Source organism: Zosterops lateralis, assembly GCF_965231275.1.
Source record: "Zosterops lateralis genome assembly, chromosome: 14".
In the NCBI taxonomy this organism is placed as follows: domain Eukaryota; kingdom Metazoa; phylum Chordata; class Aves; order Passeriformes; family Zosteropidae; genus Zosterops; species Zosterops lateralis.
Genome location: NC_139774.1, coordinates 13,855,761 through 13,876,557, shown reverse-complemented (window position 1 = coordinate 13,876,557; position 20,797 = coordinate 13,855,761). Strand labels below are relative to the sequence as shown.

General features: G+C 51.3%; 1 protein-coding gene across 2 annotated transcripts in view; it reads right to left on the bottom strand.

Annotated features, from left to right (window-relative positions):
* The window catches only part of CYFIP2 (cytoplasmic FMR1 interacting protein 2), a 49,771-nt gene extending 30,678 nt beyond the window's left edge, over positions 1 to 19,093 (bottom strand). The window contains exons 1-10 of one of the 2 annotated variants that reach the window (XM_083871720.1): positions 19,020 to 19,093; positions 12,607 to 12,747; positions 10,518 to 10,607; positions 10,354 to 10,431; positions 8,817 to 8,918; positions 7,970 to 8,151; positions 7,559 to 7,655; positions 6,743 to 6,871; positions 5,298 to 5,402; positions 2,360 to 2,451 (exon numbers count right to left, since the gene is read on the bottom strand). In XM_083871720.1, the coding sequence (XP_083727846.1) occupies positions 2,360 to 2,451; positions 5,298 to 5,402; positions 6,743 to 6,871; positions 7,559 to 7,655; positions 7,970 to 8,151; positions 8,817 to 8,918; positions 10,354 to 10,431; positions 10,518 to 10,607; positions 12,607 to 12,723 (992 nt within the window). In that variant the 5' untranslated portion in view covers positions 12,724 to 12,747; positions 19,020 to 19,093. Of the gene's footprint in view, positions 1 to 2,359; positions 2,452 to 5,297; positions 5,403 to 6,742; positions 6,872 to 7,558; positions 7,656 to 7,969; positions 8,152 to 8,816; positions 8,919 to 10,353; positions 10,432 to 10,517; positions 10,608 to 12,606; positions 12,748 to 19,019 lie in introns of those variants that run through there. The other variant, XM_083871719.1, reaches the window with a different exon arrangement.
* Positions 19,094 to 20,797: the final 1,704 nt, after the last annotated feature.

The following is a 20,797-nucleotide window of genomic DNA, read 5'->3' as shown; positions in this document are numbered from 1 at the left end:
CCTCTCATTGTTTTTGGTTCTGGCTCATTCCATCAGCTCAGTGAACAACCCTGAGTATAAACGATGAGCAGAATATGATTAACCTGAACTAGATTTTCATTTGCATTGAGCCATATGTACCATGTAAGAGTGCAATGTCATCCTAAAAAAAGGCAGCACTCCCCTTCCAAAGGCACAGTTGTATGAAGGAATGGGACAAACCAAGTCTATTTAATTTAATATCTCTTTTCTCCCTGTAATGTATTAACCCCAGGTATAGAACCAGAATGGCTCCACCAAAAGGTTTTGTGCAAACAATTATCTATTAGTGAGATTCTCCTGTCTTACTCCGTTATAACAATGTAGAAGTTCAGATTATACTTTTTATTCTCCTAAATGACTGCCCATCTTATGATAGTCCTGTTCTCCAATTTTGACTGGCCATACAAAAGGAAGGTGAGAAACCTGCCCCTGATTATGGATATTAACATATCCCTGCATTTGTTGCACTTGTTGCCAGTATTTGTGGTGGTAGAAGGTGCTGGAAATGCTGGGTCACATCCTCCCTTGTGAAATCCATCCTCCCTCAGCCCCCCTGTTTGGCTCTTACCCGTTTCCACGTGCTCCCCACTGGACAATGGGCAGGACTGGCCAGGGCTGCCCCAGCCCTCCCTGCCACACACAACCTACTCCACAGTGCAGAAACAAAGCGCCATGCGGGGAAAAACACCAATTAATTCCACTTGCACGGAGACGGGGAGGGAGAGAAAGTGACAAAAACAGTATTAGTAAGAAATGGGAATTACATGGAAGCACCTCAGCAGTTAGAGTTGGGAGTCCCATGCAATTTGCTGGGAAGGCAAAGTGAGTGAGGAAGAAACATTGGTTAGTACGGCACGGCACACAGACCTGGTGAGACAGATTTCAAAGACAGACATTAAAACTGTGCACAGGTAAAACAGCCCATGAGCTACCTTGGCTTTGAGATGAGAAAATGAGGAATGCTGCCAACACATGTTTTGTTGAAATGTGCTTTCTGAATGATTTGGAATAAAAAGGTGCAAATCTTCAGATGATTTTTTTTCTCTTTTAAAAAGAGTTTTCGAAAATATTCTTTAAATTCACATTACACAGAATCGTATTTTTTTCTCTTTTTTTTTTTCCCCCCCAATTTTAATTGAAAACTTTTTGCTCAGGACTTTTGCCACGTTGTTTTCAAACCTCTCCTGAACAATTAATGGGCACTTTTCAACCAGTTTTTGAGAGGGCAGGGGAGGAGGGCTGCTCCTGGCAGGCAGAGAAGCCAGACCCTCCATGGTGGAAGGGGACGAGCAAACAGAAGCCATGACACTGCAGGTTAGTTCCTGTCCTGCTGAAGAGACAGCCTGGCCTGGCTGCTCCTCACAGACACCAGAGAAAGCTGATTTCCACACAATACAGTCCCACAGGTGAAGGAAGGCCACTGCCTGGTGAAAGCCTGGCTGCCACCCACCAGCCACTACAGCCAGACACAGCTCACACAGGCTTTGCTCACGTGTGGTTGCAAACTTTATTCCAAGGATATCCAAACTAACAACCATTCTTCTGGCAATCTCTGAGCGTGATGCAAAGCTACAAACACAAGTGGGGCCTCTCAGGTGCCTGCTGTGACTGAAACAACGTCTGTGGATTCATCTGATGGCAGCAGCAAATTGCCTGTGAGCGCAGGCTGCTCCTGAGCTCTCCACTCCTGCTCTTCTCTCACAATATTCACAAACACAGAATCATTAAGGCTGGAAAAGACCCCTAAGATCATCAAGTCCAACCTTTGCCTGATCACCACCCTGCCAACTAAACCAGAGCACTGAGTGCCACATCCAGTCCTTGGTGCCACATCCAGTCTTTTCCAGTTATTGATTTCCAGAGCATCTGAGGTTCAATCCTCATTGCTGCTGTCCTTCTTCATGAGCCCTGCCTGAGCTAGAGGAGACACCCTGGCTACTGCAGAGATCCACTGCTGTGTTCATGCTCTGGAGGATTTTGTCCTGGGGGTGCAAACTGTGGATTAAAATCTCCCCAGAGCAGGGACACAGTGCTCACACTCACACAGCTCGCAAACACTCGGCGCTGCCCCAAATCCATGCACCAGCCACCCTTCCTTCCTTCCTCCTGCCTCACTGCCAGCCCCCTCCCAGCCCTGCCTCTCCCAGAGGATGGTTACAGGGAGCTGGCTGCACCCCCAGGGTGAGGACATCTCCCCATGCAGGGACACACAGAGCTGGCACAGAGCACTCACACCTCACGGGGACACACACACAGAGCTCACACACCCGCGGGGCTGCAGCTCCCACGGCCCTCAGGACACACACAGAAGCCAAGAGACATTATGGCAGGCACTCACTTGGATTTGTTCTCCTCATAGTGAGCACTGGTCTTAATGTATCTGGCCAGTTCTATCTGCATATCGCCGAATAAAGGAACCACCTGCAGCTGCTGGAAAAGAAAACAAAAGATGGTTGAAACATGGCAGAGAGAGAGAGAGGGAGAGAGAGAGAGAGAGCCTGGCCCCAGCACAACACAAGGGACTCCAAAGAGGCATTGCTGCACCTCTGAAGCTTTGGAAAGTGTCAGGCTGTTTGGAGGAAAGTGCAAACTTGGACCCAGGGTCATTTCACACTTAGGAAATGACTGAGAATGATCCTCCTTTCTGCGGGAGGAAATCACCCCCTGTGAGAGCTCTGGAGCCCTCGGCTGGCTGCTACCAGGCTGGTTATGGACAGAACAGTTCAGTGCTGTAACCAGCCAGAGGAAAGGCTCTTTTTACAACAAAAAGAGAGAAGTGTGGTCCTGAGTAGGCCTCATTGTCTCCCAGCCTAATCCTCCAAGAGAACAGATGGATGAAAAGCCAGCATGTTGCTATTTTGGACACCCAAGAAGATGTCAGCTTTCCCCAGGGACTCAGCACTGTGGTTGCTTATGATGTGTCTTAAAACTTCTCCATAAAGAGAAAGACACAGGCCTGCTTGCCCTTTACATCTCAGAAGCTTTTGGATGGGAAATAAATTCCAAGTGCTCTGAAGATACTTCAAGCTCCGACAGGTCCCTCCTTCACTAAACCACCTGCAAACTAAATGCAACCAAGAGCTACTGACATCTCATCAATAAAATATGAAGCTTCAACTTCATTCAGCTACAAAAGCCTTTCCCCAAAATTCAGGAAAGATGGAGACAAAATCCCTGTTTTATTATCTATCCCACACTTCTCAGGCTGAGTTGTGCACAGGATGTGTAATGCTGTCATCAGGGATTCCCACTGGCACTTCCATAAAAGGTTTTTAATGAAGGGGTAGTTCATTTTCACTACTCAAATTCCTGGGCAATCCACTAGAAATTGAATCAGAAGGCAATAAGCAGATGTAGTGAAGGAGTAGTTGGTCTTTCCTTATTGAGATTGGATAGTTTGGAGAGGTACTTAACTGATTAGGTGAGACCACAGCAGATGCTGGAGAAGTGCAAATGGAAACCAAGCTGGAAAGAAGAAAGTTACTCCATGCAATGGAAGGTATTTTACCTCATTCTCTGATGTCTCACAGCACTTTGCAATGACCAGCAAATCCGTCTGAATGCACCAAGATGACCAAACTCTATAGATTACACTAAAGGCTTGATTTAGAGATTTAGTTGAATTAGCAAAGCTGAATCAGGGAAAACCCAGAAGATTCTAAAGAATGACACGATAAATCACCTTTGCAGAGCAGTCTCCCCAGTGATGGGAGAGTTTTTGAACACCCTGTCCATAAGGTTATGGTGTCTGTGGCTTCTGCTCTCAGGGCTGTCACCAGGAAATTGTGCAGACTGGGGTAAATAGGTTCCCACTCGCTCAGGGGAGGATGCAGCACATCAACCTTCCATCAAACCTGGGCTCACCCATTCCCTGCCCTGCACACACCCAGCACATCACCCATAAACTGAGCCTCAGGGCAATAAACAGGGACACACCCTCTATCCAACACCACAACCAACCTCTTCATCCAGGCTCCTCACCCCACCTCTGGGTGAGGTACCACGGAGAATCCACTGTGCTGGAGGAGTGAGGGGAAGGAGCCCTCTGTGCCCTCCCACAAATCATCACCTTTTCATTTTCCCTGATCCGGAGCAAGTGCCAGTAACAGAAACTAATCTTTCCATCTCAGGGGAAAGATTAATAAAGGATTCAGGAAAGACTGCTCAAGCTCAGTAGGTCTCAAAGGAAACTAATTGCTTCTGTGTGGGAAATTCTTCTGCTGTCCTCCTGCTCTTTGCCACCAACTCATTTGTCTTTTGCTAGATCCCACCATGCCTCCTGCAGCTGACCTGCTCCAAACCCTAAATGCCTCCCAGTCCCAGGCTGTGCCCAGAAGCAGTGGAAAGGAGGCACCACCTTCCCTAGGTGCTGTGTGGGCTCTCAGCCCTCCTCTCCACCAGCAGGGTTATCCCAAACCTTTCCTGTGCTGAGTGGTCCCAGGGCAGTACAGCCTGGCCTCCAGCTGTGGATCAGACCACAGCCAGATGTGCTTCAGCGGAGAGAGGCTGTGTGGCTGCTGCCCACCCTGCCACTGGGAACACCCAGGTTTCATGGGCCTTTCCCCAAAATCCACATCTCAGACAAGACACAAACAGTTCATCAAACCACAGAGTGACCCTCTGAAGACCTCACTGAGCACCTCCAAGTCCCAGGTGACACAAACTCCCCCAAAAGCTTTCTCTGTGCTACAGGGAGCACAGTTTATACATGAAATAAAACTGCCAGATCACACATGGGCTCACCAGCTGTGTCCTCTGTCCCTCAGCTCAGCAGCTTGCAGAGGGAAGGAGAAGCAGAACCATCACCCACAGAGACCTCAGCAAACCAGCCAGGTCTGCTGGCAGCCTGAAACCACAGAGACTGCAAAGCTGCCTCAGGAATGAGCAAGGAGAGAGAAGCCATGTCAGTCAGGTACATCCTTCCCTCACCCATGAAACAGCCTCTCCATCCTCTGCCCCTTGGCAGGAAGCAGCCAGAGCTGCAGCTCCAGAGCCACGGGAGCAGAGCCAGCCCCAGTACTGCTCCACATCCACAGCCCTGTGGGCACTGAGGGTCAGCACTGCTCACCTCACCCCTGCTGCAGCTCTGTGCCAGGGCCTGGTCACAGCAATTCCATTTCTCAGCCTTTGGCCTAGATAGTTTCTCAGTCTTTGGGTTTTTTGGATGTGTAAATGATTCCTGTGGTTTGTTTTTTGCTAGCAGCACATGCAGTGGTACAGGCTGCTAATCCATGGGTCTGCAATAAACACCAGCATCACACAGACAGGTCACTGACCTTGAAGAATTTGTCTATTTTGCTAAGGTTGATTCTCTTCTTGGCATCCAACTTGTAAATGTTGCTGACATTCCCATCCATGAGATACAGGCCAAACCCCATCACCTGGAGAAGATGGAAAGGCAAGGTTTTGTCAGCATGAACTCAGCAGCACAAGTCAAAGCACAAGTTCTCCATCACTCAGCACGAGGAAAGACCATTTCAGGTTCCTGTTACCACCTGACCCTCAGGAGGAGGAAATGTTTAAAATGTGCCTATATCTGCCAGGATGCACATGGTAGGCAGAGGACACAGGATGGATTGATTCTGTTGTCTGTGCAAAAACACAGAATTCTTTCCTTGGTAATTTGTTCCTATTCTCTCCACATAACAACAACAAAAAAAGTTTTCTCTACCCAAAGGCAAAAGTTTACTACTGAGGAAGAATTTAAAATATTCTCCTGGATTGATTTCCCTCCCCTGCCCCCATTAATTCAATACAAATCATTACAGAGAGTCAAACTCCCCACATTACCCTTCAGAGAACCTGAGCTGACTCACACCAAGTTTTTGTGTGGTAATGACTGCAATGACTGCCAATAACTGACTAACTGCAAGGACAAATACACTAAACAAAGAGATACTTTGGCATGTTTATCTTGAGGACTCTTTACAGCCAGAAAAACAAACCTGGGAGCATCTGCCTTCTGCAGGGAATAATTGCTGGGAATGGCATCAAGAAGAAAATTCTGGGTTACAAAGTTGGTGGTGATTTTACAACATCCTCTGCAACGTCCCATGATCCTGCATTTCCATGCACAGCAGAAAAAATCCTTCCAGCCTTGGAGGATGCAGGGCACCCCCAGTGCTCTTACCCACCATGTGCTTGGTATCAGGCAGGCAGAGCTGCTGTGGCAGCATTGGGAAGGATTGTGGGGAAAACAGAGAGATGGAGATGGGGAAGAGAAGAGGAAAGGAAGAGAGGAAAGAAGATTTTTATATGGGAATAAGGGAGAAGGCCATAAAGGACAGCAGAAGATTGATGGGACAAAGTCCAAGTTAAGGCAGGAATAGAGGCAGCTCATGGCACTGCCCAGCAGAGCTGCTACTTCAGAGCACTGGGGTGAGACATCCCCAACTCTGGGCCATGTCCAGCCTGTTCAGCCACTAAAAGAGGTGAGTGGCAGGACTGAGGTACCACAGCAGAGGACACAAAGCACCAGGGATCAGAAAGGGAACAGGAAGAGGAGGAAGCAAAGCAGCTTTGCTGCTGCCTGGAGAGCACTCACAGCAACTTGTGTGAGCAGAGGACTGTGTCTCTGCAGAGAAGGGATGCATGTCAGCCCAAAGGGGCAAAAAAATGAAGAAACTGAAGAGTGATGTTGTCCTAGGAGTGAATTACATTTTACTAAAACAACAGTGAAACTACACAAACACCCAGCCCCACAAGCATGGCCCAACCTCACCTTTAGGAGCATGTGCTTCTCACTGGGGGTGAGATACATCTTGTTTTCATAGTAATCCACACAGATGTTGACAATATCAGCCAGCAACTCCTCATAGCCAGGGATGACCTCTAGCTGTTGGTGCAGACACTGAAACACAACAGAAGCCACATTACCCACATGGGCAGAGGAACAACAGAAACCAGGGAGGAAACATTTTAAGGATTAAAAGTAGGACAACAAGAGGTTCCTTCAAACCTCATTTGTTTTTGTGTTTTTCATGTGCTCATGTGTTTCTCATGTGCTTTTCTTAAGTTTACCAGCAGAAGACTGAGCTCATGGTACCACCTGGAAAGACCAACCTTCCTCTGCAGGACAACTCTTCTTCAGACTGATCACAACACCCAAACATCAGACAGTGAGATGTAAAGGAGGGTGACTCTGAGCAAACTGTCTGACACCTGTCTCTGTGCAATATTTTAACTACTTAGCAGAACCAAAGGAGATTGTGAAATGTGGAGGGCCATGGGGGCTGAGCTGCAATCCCCATACAGCTGTAGGGGATGGAATTCTGGCAGAACCTTCACCTCCCAGAGCTCTTCTTACATCTTTTAGACCTACATCTTTGTCTTGACATAGAAGCCTTCAAAGCTACCCAGGATGACACATGAGGAGACATTGCTACAATTGCACAGCCTGACCAAAAGACCACCAGAGTCAGTGGCAAAGACCCAACAGCTGCTGCCAGAGCCTGGTGTGAAGTGCTGTCAGCCTCAGCAAGATCACTGCTGCTCCCTGCTCAGGAAAGGTTCAGTGGCCCAGAGAAAAGGGACATGCCTGGGTGATGCGGTTGTGGTTTGCCAGGAACATGGAGAGGTTCTGGGACTCCTGGATGGACTGGGGGTCTGCCATCTTCCTGAGGAACTGGGCAGCTCTGGAAGAGACAAATCCAACATCACCAAGGGTCGCTCAGCCAGTGCGAGACTGTCACCACCTACCTTCCCTGTCTGACCTGCAGCAATGCTGCAGCCTCAGAGCCCCCTACACCACAGCTCCATTCACCAGGAGGGCACTGAAATGCAACAGGGCTCAGAGATTTGCCTGAAGTCCCAAAGAGAGCCTGGGACAGCACAGAAACCCCATCTCCAGCCCTGATGTCCCCCTGCCCTCAGTGCTGGTCAGATCAGGAGCTCCCTTGCAGACCAGGCACAGTCCTGTCCCCATTCCCACCACATCCTCCCCTCTCACCTTTTGTAAGCAGAATGATCGTTTTTGACGCTACACTTCATGTTCTTCAGCTCATCCAGGACAGCGAACATGTTGATGAACTTGCCCAGAGTGAGGAGATAGGCCTCAGACACAAAGTCCTTCCTCCTCTCAGCGTGGCACAGGCGCTTCACCTCGCTGCAGAACCGCTCGATGGCCTTGCGCTGCGGGGCACAGGGTCAGGCACCACCATGGCAACCCCTCCACCCACCACCAGCTCCCTCAAAAAAAGCATTTTTGGCTGGGGATGGAGGCTCCAAGTTCCTCTCTGTTGTTCCCATGCAGGGAAGTGTTGTTACAAATCACTGCTGATAAATATGCTCAGTGCTTGAGGGGAGAAAGAACATTCCAACTGCACCTGCCCCAAGTGGGGGGTGTTCTGCAAAATCAAGGCTGCATCTTTTAGGTGGGACATAAAGACCTCACAGTATATAAAACCTAAAAATTATTGTGAAACTCAGCTGCAATCAATTATAAAGCAGGTGGTGATGGGGAGCCCACAGCAGCTCTGTGACTGATATGTGGAAATGGAAAATCAGCTCTTCACATCAGCCAACATCCCCAAAAAACAGGAGCCTGTGACACTCTTAGCTCCAAACAGTGGGGGCTCTGGGTCTCCATGAACCTGAAGGGCTAAGGTGTGCTCTTCCCCAACCTGTATAGAAGATTTTGGGGCTGAGCAAGGGACACACAGATTTTCCTTCACACAGATCTCAGCTTTCTGCTCAGGTGGAAGAGACCTCCTGGCAGGCAAGGACAGCACAACTCTGCTTAGGATGTTAACACCGAAGTAAATAGATTATTTTTGCCTCTCTCCTTGACCACTTACCTGAAAATACATGAACTTCATAAGCTTGGTGACTTCTGGCTCTAGGACTTCCACTGTTTTCTCATAGATCTCCACTCGGTTTGGCTGTTCGTTGCATTTCACCTGCATTGCAAAGAAAATCACCCATGTCAACATCACCTTCTAAGGCAGCTGTGGGTCACTGTGGCACCATCTTCTCCTTGTTTCATAGGGAGTCCTGTCCCCATCTGAGGACAACAGAGGGACCTGAGAAGGAGCTGGTTCTCAACACAACAGGTGAAAGTAAAAAGGGGAAAAATTTCAGATCTGAAATTCTCTTCATGCATTCTAAAAAGGCACAATAAAGTCTCTTACTGCACTTGTCTGGCATAGAACACAAGCAATATGGAGTCTGGACTTGCTGCATAATGTAGGAATATTGTAGCATGAAGTTATCTGAGATTTGTGTCACAAGACACACAAGGCACCAGGTTACAGCTCTGCTAGAGCCTCGCTGGGATTATTCTGGTTCTGTTGAGGTTCCACTAAAAATCCTGGGCTTGTCTGTGGTTGACAGCAATGAACTGTCACTGGACTCCTGGGAAGTTAAATTTAAGGGCTTACTCAGTTGTCACCCATCTTGCTTCCAAAACAGTTACTTGGAGTCATTATTAAACTTACAGGGAAAACACCAGCTGCCCAGGGCATCCTGCTGTCCTCTGGTGCTGTTTGCAGCTGTTGCTCCCAGAAGGCTGTGATGGGGCTGACAGCTCTGGTGCATGTTCAGTAACCTAGCAGCTGATTCTCAGGGCATGGGAGGACACGTCAGCCAGCCTGACATGGGGGATGATGCCAAAGGAGCAGTGGGAAATCTAATATCCCTGCCCTGGTGCTCCACACTGCAGTCAGGCAGCACCACAGAATACTCTGAGCTGGAAGGGACTCACACAGATCATCAAAGTCCAGCTCCTGGCTTTGCTCTGAGAACCCCACCATGCATCAATGGCCATGGGGATGCAGTTGGGGTAGGGGGGAATGGTGCACAGTCAGGTCAGGCTCTGTCCCTCACCCCTGAAGCCACAGCCTCTGGAGCTGCACCTGACCCAGCAGGGAGATTGGGGGGCTGAGCACAGGACCCCCTTGGCCACATCCATGTGCCCCATGGCAAAGCACAGGGGTCACTGCAAGATCAAACCTGGTCAGTCTGTAACTGAACCATTGCTGTGGCATTCTCTGCTCCTCCATACACACAGCACTGAGGGGAGCACAGGAGGAAATGGCAGGGACCCCACAGGCTGCTCAGAGAGGCACAAATGTCACAGGGAGGACACTAAACCAGATGATTTAGTGCTGCCTTGCCATCAGCTCAGCCACAGCCTTCTGCTGGTGTAGCCAGGAGAAGCAGTAGCAGCACATAAAGTACTCAACCAACAGCAGGAATCTCCTCATGGCTGGGTCTCAGTATCATTTGCTTTAATTTGCTTTGTTTTTTCTGCTCTCCACCCCAAACTAACCCACACTCAAGACAAAAGCAAAGAGGTGCTCTGGGAGCAGCCCTGCCTGGGAAGGGCTTGACTACCTGAGGGATGGCTCGGGAGCAGCTCCTCCACGTGTAGAGCATCACGGCGTACTCGTGGCCCTCTTCCAGCATCTCATTCTGAAAGACAGAGAGAGGGGTGTTGGTGGCCCAGGGCAGGCACTGGGGGCTCAGCAGCACCTTGGGAACAGTGCCAGGGGACTCACCATGCTGGAGTGCACCGTGGCCTGCTCGATGTACCTGGCAATGCCTGTCACAAAGGCGTTCCTGTCTTCAAAGTTTGTGTCAAAATTAGCCTGTGGGCAAAACGGAGAGATGGGGATTAAAACATACAGCTGCTCACCTGCTACAGCCTAACATGGGATGTGTTGGCAAAAAGGAGAATTAGTAGGGCTCCTGGGACATGAGAGGAGCTTGTGAACTATTTGAGGGGCTGCACCTCTGGGTCTGAAGTAGTTTCATACACACACACACCCTGAGATGCTTTGGAATCACACATGGTCATCCTGCAGGGAATATGTGTGGAAATATGGCAGTAAAGACTGACAAATCCTTGTAAAATCAAGCCCAACTTTACTGCAGCCACACCAGAGAGAAAAGCCACAGCAATTATTCTAAGGATTTTAGCTTGGTAACTCAAAGACAGATGCAGCCTTATTAATTTCTGTTTGTGCCCTGGCTGCTAGGGGAAGACCACATCCTGTCAGCAGGAAGAGCAAGGGATAAACACAGAGAAAGGGCAGGGAATGAGTTGTCTGGGAAACATAAATATGAAAGTCCGCCCTCATCCAGGTGCAATTATCAGTGCTACTGTTGCTCTTGCAAGCACAAACAGATGCTGGGACAAACATTTGTTCTGGAAGCTGTGATACAGTTTTGGGTTGGGACAGGGGAGCAAGAAATTGCAGAGGCAGGTGGGGGATGGAAAAGCAGCTCCCCTGGCTCTCTGGAGTGCCCTTCACATGCTCTTGGTGAATTAGTGCTTGGTAATTTCCTCTGCCAAGGCTGGCTGATGGTATCAGCTGCAGGGCAGACAGAGGTCCCAAGCACCCAGAGCTGCTCCCTGCAGTGAGAGCAGCACTGCAGTGACCACACTCACCTCAGTAACTGATTTCCTGAGTAGGAAAGCTGAGAGCACAGACCTGTGGCCACAGGGCTACTCTTCTTAGTGCCTCCAGGACAGCATGTGTGACCAATGTGACAACAAAAGCTGAGATTGCATGTGCCTTGTGTGGGATACACACAAAATGAGTATGATGAGGAAACAGGCTTGGCCAGCAGCTCCAGATCCAGCTTAGAGGAGGTTTTTGGGCCCAGCTGTGTGCACACACTCATGGCCCTGAAAGGAGGCTGTGCCATAAGGCTGCACCCTGAGCCCCTTCTGAGACACAAGCCAGGGAAGGCTAAAAATTTATTGAAAGAAGAGATAAGCAAATAATTACATCAAGATTTTCAGGGAGAGCTGAAATTTGAACAGCCCAGAATGACCTTTGGGTCTGATAACCCATAGAGATACCAAGGCTCTGGCATGAGCCTGGGGTCTGACCTGCTGAAAGTGATCCTGCAATTCCAGAGCCCCGTGTATGAGGCACAACAATCACAGTGCTGGTGTATTTATACACCACCAGGGGTGAGCCAGCAACTCAGGAGTGGCAGGATGGAGAAAGGAACCCCCTATTATATTTAACCCTGGGTGTGTGCTGTAGGGCAGGGTGTGGTGGCCAAGCAGCCAAGGCATCCCACTGTGGAAGCAAAAGCAGGAGCCCAGCCGTGCCCTGGGCCCCTGCCAAGCTCTGCTTGGCTCAGTGCAGCTGCAGCTAAATCTGAGTTGTTCAGGGCAGAGAAGTGGTTCTAGCAGCTGCCCTCCTTTGGATGCCAGCAGCTCCAGCTGGGCTAGAGGCACAGGCCAGCCAAAGTCAGGCAGGACTTTGAGCCCGCCCCGCTCAGTTCGATGCACGCACGGTTGTGAAAGGGAAGCACAGAAATATGTGCACAAATAAACATCTCTGAGAACTTTCTGCTGTTATCACAAATCTTATCTCCTGCTTCCTACCCATTCATGCACTCTGGTCCTCATTTTTGCTCGGCCTTAAAAGTCCCTTTCACCAATCTCTGGTGCCTCCCTTTTAGAGTCCTTGGGAACAGATTTGTGGCTAGATCTGTTCTGAAGGCTGCCTTCAACACACTGAACCCTGGATGTTTTTTGGCTGGTTCTCACAGCACTGTGTGGCTCAGTGCTTTGCATGAGCCACTGAAACAACCCTCTCTGCCCCATACTTTGGGGAGTTGAAGTACCTGGTACATGATGGAGGAGGGAGGAGGTTCGATGCATGGCTGCTGGTCTGGCAGGGGCAGCTCCTCCAGCAGGTCCACGTTGGACAAGGCATCCTCGAGTGTGACGTGAGTCGTCATGGCTGCAGATGTTCAGTTCCCCTGCTAAATCCAAAGCAAAAGAGAGAGTGGTGGGCAGGCAAGACAACCCGTCAGCAGGCAGGAGACTGAGTGGGAAAGGACAAAACCAGAGACACAACTGGCTGGCATTGCAGGGGACAAAATCCCAATTTATCTGTTCTCCCTTTTTTTGTGCATTAAACCGACATCTCTGTGTTATCTCTCTCCTTCTGCAATTCAACAGCAGAGCAGGAATGCAGAATAAGAGAAACACAGCTACCCACACAGGCACTTCTCTCTTAACTCTATGCAAAACTCTCTCAAGACAGAGCAGCTGGGTGCTGCAGTGCAGCTTTAGCAGCCCCGGGTGGAATCGTGTGCTCCGAAATGCAAAGTGGTGCTATCAAGAATATCTCCCGAAGCAGCTTGATTAGAGAAGTATGACGGATGCTGACACTCACATGCTCTCCTTCTCACACACATGAACAGCCCTGGAAACTGTAAACAACCAACTGCATTAATTCCCAGAGGTGAAGTGAAACGCTCGAGTGCTGTGCAGGCAAAGCTGTGGCACTGCAAGCAGCAAAAAAAAAAAAAAGAAGTTGCTGTTAAATTTCCCTACTTTTACCATTGACGTGGCACCCCCTGCCCAATCCCAGCCTGCCCTGGAGCTGCCAGCAGCGCCAGTTGCAAAAATGAAAATAAATACACAAAATAAAATCAAAGGGAAACGTTTCTGAAAGTTTCCTGGTGCTTAGCCCAGGCAGGTGTTGAGTGGGAACCACAGAACAAACCTGTGTCCCCATCTCCCCTGCCTCTCACTCTTGGCTGTGAGTGCTCAGGCACGGGGGGACAGTGCTGTCACCCAGGCTGAGCCCTTGTGTAATCACAGCCACAGGGCTTCCCCAGTTAATGCCTAATCCTGTGCAAGAGCTGCTGCTGACCTAGAGCCTGTGTCTCCCAGAAAAACACCCTGCTGCACTTAGACATTTGCAGAGAGAGAATTCTTTAAATATTGACACCTCATTCAATTAGCAAATCACAGCCTCTCCAGTGCTTCTTGCCTCACTCAGAGCCTGTCTGGTTTGAAATGTGAGCCTTTGAGTTTCATTGCTCTGATCTGCAGGACAGTAGAGCTCCCTAAATCAAAGTTCCCATCGAGATACTCACACATTTCAATAAAACACCCTGCAAGCGAGCTAAGCTCTTTGCCTGCCTCATTACAGAGCATGTTTTCAAATCCTTTAATCATCTCTTTGGCTTTTCTCTAAGCTTTTGCAACTTTTTTTTTTTTTTTGCCAGACAGGGTAGCAGGCAGGATACAAGGCTCTGGCAGTGTCTGCACAAGCACCAAATATAACAGCAGAACATCCCTTGAGTACAGCCATAGCAGCTCCTTTGGTCACCACAGCATCTCCCACTGCTTCCAAGAAAATAAGTTTGCTTTGTATTTCCAGCACTGGGAGCAGGAGGAATAAAGGCTTTGGGATATCCATGGATAGACACACACACCCAGCAAAGGCCACAGCTAAGGGGGAGGCACAGTGTGCACTCCTTCACATTGGGTCAGAAGGAGTCTGTAGCTGTGCCTCATCATTGTGGGTTGCAGGAATATGTATGAGCCTGGCAAAACTCATTCCTGCTCCAGGAATGCCTCCCCAAGGCACCAGGCAGCTGAGAAACAGGTTTGGTTGTACCTGCAGCTGAAACATCACTAAATGAGTGCCTGGAAAAAAATCAAAATCTCAAGCAGTTTTTCCCCTCCACACTCAAATTTCTGTTTCCTTCTTCACCTCTGTCTGGTAAAATGGTTTCCTGTTACAAATTGTACCAACTGTCAAACCCAGACATTACATTTCTGCGGCTTCCTCCCTCCCTGCCTGCCCTGCCCTGCAGGCTCCCTGGGCTGCTCTGCAGGGGAGGCTCAGCTTGCCCAGCCCCACAGATGGACACAGAACTTCCCACCATGCTCCACCACCATCCTCCAGCACCTCAGGACTCCCCACTGGGATCCCAGAACACTCCTGGCTACTCACTCAAGCTTCATTACATACTTCAGGCTCGAGAAGGCAAAACTTTCCATTTTGTACCTTTGAAGGCTGTGGCTGTTTATTTGGGCTCATTCCCCATTTTTCTCTAAGTCCAATTCTAACACCATTTGTACAAGGTGTTGTCCATTTGCTGTAACCAAAGGCACTTCCACAACAACCCTGTGACACCCAAAGAGCTCAGCAACTCAAGGGACACAATTATTGCTGCTGTTTGGGCTCCCCAGGAGAAAGAGAACCAAATCCAGTGTCAGGGCCCTGCTGTGCCAGGCAGTGCACACACCTGGGGGGTGAAGCCAGTCCCTACCCTAAAAATCTTGCACTCAAACATGCAGAGAGGAAGGGTGCAGAAATACACGAACAGGAAAGAATGCATCAAGTTATTGCAAGTGAGAGGTGCAATCAGCCACCAGCCCACCCCAGGCTTTGCCATGGCTGAGCAGTGCAAGGATCCAGGTGCAGCTGGAAAAACTACAGACTTTGAGGTTTAACACATGAGTTTTTATGGGGACTTCTAGTTTCCACTTCACCCTTTCTTAACACCAACCAGAAACCCAACAGCAGCTTCAGGGAACACCGTGGTCAGCCAGGACTTCCCCTGGGCTTCATGTCTGCAGCACATTGCCACAGACAGCAGCCTCACAGACAGAGTGTGGGACAGAGGGGACACTGCAGACCTGCATCATCACCCCAGATCATCCAGAGGATGGCTGGTGAAGCCCTTCTCCCCCAGGCCCGTGCTGCCCTCCCTCACCTCCCTGCAGAAAAGGCCCTAACACAGACCTGCTGGGGCTGTCCTGTAAATCCAGCTCCAGTCCCTCTGTGCAAAGACAAGGGGGCAGCTGTGAGATTATCTGGCAGTGGCCAAGTGGCCCCAGCTCAGGGAATTCGGGGATCCTGGGGACACTCACCAAAAAGCCTTCACTGCCATGCCCCACCTGGGCTTTGGGGTGGGATGGCTGTGCTGGGAGGAGGAGACTCAGCCTGTGGTGGCCTGGGGACAGTGCTTGAGCACATGTGGCCATGGGGCTCCACCCAAGCAGGAGCAGCACAGCAGTGTGCACAGAACGGGGTTTTTCTCTGTCCCAGCACAGGCACAGTGGGGTGAGGCTTCCCCTTGCTCACCCAAAGCATATCCTGCCTCTCTGGACTCACAGGCTGCCACCTCCACATCCCGCCCCTGGTCAGAGAAACCAAAGTTCCTCCGGTCCTACATGTTTTGCAAAACTGAAGGTGAAACTGGCAGAAACCAACCCCACCCCAGTGAAACCCGAGGCAGGGATGCTGCACTGGGTTATTTATCCCTTCTGCTCATGAGCATCGCTGCTAAAGGGTGCAGTGCTGGCTGCACTTCTGCTCATTTGCTGCAGAAACTTCCCGTCCCCTTCCCACACCTCAGTTACAAACCCTCTGGCCATCTCACACACCCTCTAACGCCACATGAACACACAGATCTGGGGTTCAGACACTGCAGGGACCAGCCAGGCAGGGCCCCACCACCCCCAGATGGAAGGAAGAGCTCCTGACACAGGGACTGCTGTGGCAGCAGCCTTGGGGAGCAGATTTCACAGCCAGCTCAGGAAGGCTCTGAGGAGTGAGGATGGACATCCCAGATGTCTGAACTGGCAGGGCATGCCCTGCCTTCCCCACCAAAATTCTTGCCCAGAAGTATTGGTGCAATATCATCCTCTCTGTTCAAGCAGCTTGGGGAAATAAAGGCTTTTAAAAGTGGGGCCATAATGAATAAGCTGCAGGCACTTGTGCTCAGCTCCCAGGGTGCACAGCTCACAGCTCTGGGGAAGTGGCACGGGCTGCTCAGGATTTTCAGTTTGCCTGCTCCTACAGCAGACACTCACACTGCTGCTGTAGTAGGTACCAAGAGCAGGAAAGGAGGCAAGAAAAAATGGGAATTGCCCAGACAGAGTCCAAGCCCTTTGAACCTGTGGAGCGAGGTGAGCAGCAAAACTTTTGCTGGGGAGGTGGTAATATAGAGGAGGACAAACCTGGTCATCCTTGGAAGAGCTGAGATTCTTCTCCAGCTCTTTCCCTGAGAGTGGGAAAGTCACTGAATTTAGTTATACCCTTGTGAAAATGCTTCTCTCTCCTTCTCCAAAAACAGCACCAAACCAGTGGGCAGGCACTATCCTGGCCCTACAAATACCCAGCAGAATGAAGTGTTAGCTGCACAACAACCAAGTTTCTGGTACCCACTGCCTGACAGCAACGGGAGGAGAAAGAATCCTGGCCATCAACATATATTTAGTAAAAAATAACTTCACAGTGTAAAACTTTAGTTTGAATCCTGCCTAAAATACACAGGACTTGTAACTCCAACCACCACCACAGTCAGGAGGTTCTTCGCAGAGTGAGTGAGGCTGGCAGAGCTGGGCCTCTGCTCTACACAGACACAGATGTTAATAACCATGAAATTACCCTTCCCATTAAAAAAAGGAAGCCAAACTGCATGACTCCTGAAGCTGTTTTTATCTATCTCCACTCTACATTTTCTGCCATCCCATCAGGGCTGAGTTCCAAGCATTTGCACCATCCTTGTCTCTCAGCAACACAATTATCCCGGAATTTATTTCTTTTAGAACAACTAAATAGTATTTTTTTTTCCTGGAGCCAAAGAAAGCGGGTCAAAGAAGGAGACATGTATCTGAAACTACATTTCATTGATAGAGTTGAGAAATTTAGAGCAAGTTTATAAGCAACCCACTGCTGACAGTTAAAGCACTTACTGGGAAACCAAATCACACAGGCCAGCATTGTTAATAGTTGACCAATTATTGATCTTCCAAAACAAATCTCCCCGTTTCTCATGTAAAGATGATAACTGTTTGTTAACAAAACTGAACTCAGTGAAAATGAATTCAGTATATTCTGCTTTACTTCAGAGATCTTGGTCAGAAAATGGAAGATTTTCCCCTGTTCCTTAGGCTTCATTAATAACGATCAAGTTTACAGAGAAAAGGAAAAAATAATTTTCCTCTGCAGGGAATTAGCTCAGAATTGCACGGCTGTGACACCAGAACACTGGGCTAGTCACCCATCTCTGTGACTAACCCCAGCCTACCGTCACCACTCTAAACACCAGAGTGATTTTTCTTTGGGTATCTCAGGCCAGGAGGGTGCAGAGGCTTCAGCGACTCAGCCTAATTCTCTGAGACCTTTGTGATCCAAAGCCCCCGGGCAGGAGCCCCCCGTGGGAGGCGGCAGATGGCAAAGGGGGCCCTGACAGCAACACAAGCCCTGCCCCCTGCCCCCTTCTCCAAAACAGCCCCGGCCGCGCAGGGAGCGTTCCCTGTGTGCTGCTGCCTCTTCTTCTCCTCCTCGCTCTTTCCTGGTCCTTCCAGCCCACGGAAGATTTCCTGCGGAACGCATCCCCTGGCTCCCCCCCCACCCCAAGCCCGGTGGGATGCGGCTGCAGGCGGCACTTCCAGCGGCATTTCCAGCGGCATTTCCAGCGGCAGCGGGGGCAAAGTTGAGCACAAAGGAGCCGTGCCCGGCCCCCCGCACGGCACCGGCGCCTCGGGGCGGGACAGGCACAGCCCCAGCCCCAGCCCCGACCTGCGGCCGCCGCTCCAGCGCTCCATCCCCAGCGCTCCTCCGGCCCCGGGGCTGCCTCCATCCCCCTCATCCCCTGGAGCACCCTCATCTCCCTGGAACACCCTCATCTCCCTGGAACACCATATTGCCACGCCACGGGTGCTCCGGGAGGCGGCGGGAGCCCCAGCCGGGGCCGCCCCTCCATCCTCAGCATCCTCTGGGCTCCCCCTTCTCCAAGCCCGGCGGGGCCTGCAGCGCCCTCGGGCCCGGGGCTGGGCCGCTTTCCCCGCGCCGGGGATTGGGGATTGGGGATTGGGGATTGGGGATTGGGGATGCGGGGCGGGGGAAGGACAAGGAGGATTTGCGCTATTTTTTCCCCGGCGCTGTGCGGCGGCTGCGGGCAGGCTGAGCGCCGCAGGTAGCTCGGGGCATTGTGGGATACATCCCGTACATCCCGCACATCCCGGCCCGCACATCCCTGTCTTTACATCCCGCATATCCCGGTCTTTACAGCCCGCACATCCCGGCCCCTACATCCCGCACATCCCGGCCCTACATCCCGCACCTGCCCCGGGCTCCGGGGAGATGGGGCTCGGCGGCGGGCACAGCCCCGCGGAGGGAAGGAGGGAGGGAAGGAAGGAGGGAAGGAAGGAGGGAAGGAAGGAGGGGATGGAGCCGCGCATCCCCCGCGCAGCCCCGCGCCCACCCCCGCCCGCTCACCTGCGCTCGGCGGGTGCGGTGCCCGGCGCGGCGGGGGATGCTCCGCGGGGGATGCTCCGCTCCGCTCCGCTCCGCGCCGCCCGCACAAAGAGCAGGAAATGGCTGCAGCAAGTGCACTTCCGCGCCTCTCCGCCGGGCCCTCCGCGCGGCGCGGCGGCGGCGGGGGGAGCCCCGGCCCTGCCGCGGGAAGGGGCTGGAGCGGCGCGGGCGGCTCCTCCCACAGCGGGAAGGGGGATGCGCGCCGGGGCCGGGGATGGAGCTCTGCCCCCGCTCGGGGCTGGGGATGGGGCTAGACCCTTGTTCGGGGCCGGGGATGGAGCTCTGTCCCCGCCCGGGGCCGGGGCTCTGTTCCCTCTCGGGCCCGGGGCTCTGTCCCCTCTCGGGGTTGGGGCTCTGTCCCCTCTCGGGGTTGGGGCTCTGTCCCCGCTCGGCCCGGGCCGTGTTCCCCCCGCCCGGGGCACAGAACTCGGGGCTGGCGGCGCCAGCGGCTCCCGGCGGGGAGGGGAGGGGAGGGGAGAGGGCAGGAGGTGCTGCAGCAGCCTCTCCGAAGCTCGGTGCTGGCACAGTGGGTTTGGTCCCTGGAGAAAGCAGGAGCAGGCTGGGATGCTCCATCTCTGGCTGGGCGGCGGGTGTTGAGCCCCGCTGCCCTGGGAGGACCATTGTTGGCGTCACCTGCCATCTTAACAAACGCCCTGGTGGCAGAACAGGAGCGTGTATAGAAAACACACAGAGCCTCGGGTGACTGAGCGTGTTGGGGATCAAAACCTGAGAGCAGCGCCTTTGCTCAGAGCTCCAATCCTCTTCTGAGTCAGCACCGCCTCCGAAAGGTCTCCCTTTTGGCGTTTTTGGCATCTGGCTTTTTTCCAGGGACGAGTTTCCAGTCCTTCTGCTGGTACTTCTGTTTGGAGCTCTAACACAGCCCTTGGGATGTGCTGTGTAATCCAAGCTCACAGCCTCATGGTGACCCGTATAAACCCTGTATGGGACTGTCTCGCTTGTTGAAAGACACTGGTGGATACCCAAGGATTGACAGAAGTCTAGATACAGGTCTAGATGTATTTCTGTGGTGGCGCTGGCAGTGCCCCTTTCCTGCCAGAATCAGATTGCTGCCTGGCCTTTCCTGGATTACAGTGACCCCTCCAATTCCTCAGAGGCTGCTGCTGTTGTCCATGAGAGTGTGGGGCTGAGTTTGCTCCCTGTGGGTGCCTGTTGGCTCTGCAGGGAAGCTTGGACACCAGGGTTACACTGCAGATCTGCTGCTGCAGTTTGAATGCATGCCATGGGCTGGAGGCACTGGGGTCTGCAATCTAGAAAAGCAGCAGAACAGTCATAGGAACTAGATTTGTTTTAAAGGACAGGACCATGCCTGAAAAAAATGTATCAATAAATCTCTGGGCATAGAACAAATCCCTGCATAGCATTTTTTCCTTGGGGGTTGGACTAGATGACCTTTAAAGGTCGCTTCCAACCCAAACTATTCTGTGATTCTGTGATATCTATGAATCTATCTCACCCTCGACTAGAACACATTGTAGCCATCATTCCTCTTTTTACAAGTATACTTGTCAGAAAAAATCAGTAATTGAGCATTGTTACTCACTTGAGCATTGTTACAGACACAAAAGATTTAACAGCAAATACCATTCTGAGGCCGTGGGTGAAACAAGGTTAGTTCAAGAAAACTGGCAGAAAAGACTGCTGTGGACTTCTTTTTGCACACTTTAATCTGGTTCCATTATCAGCCAGGCTCAGTGTGATGGGAATTCCATGAATGTTGT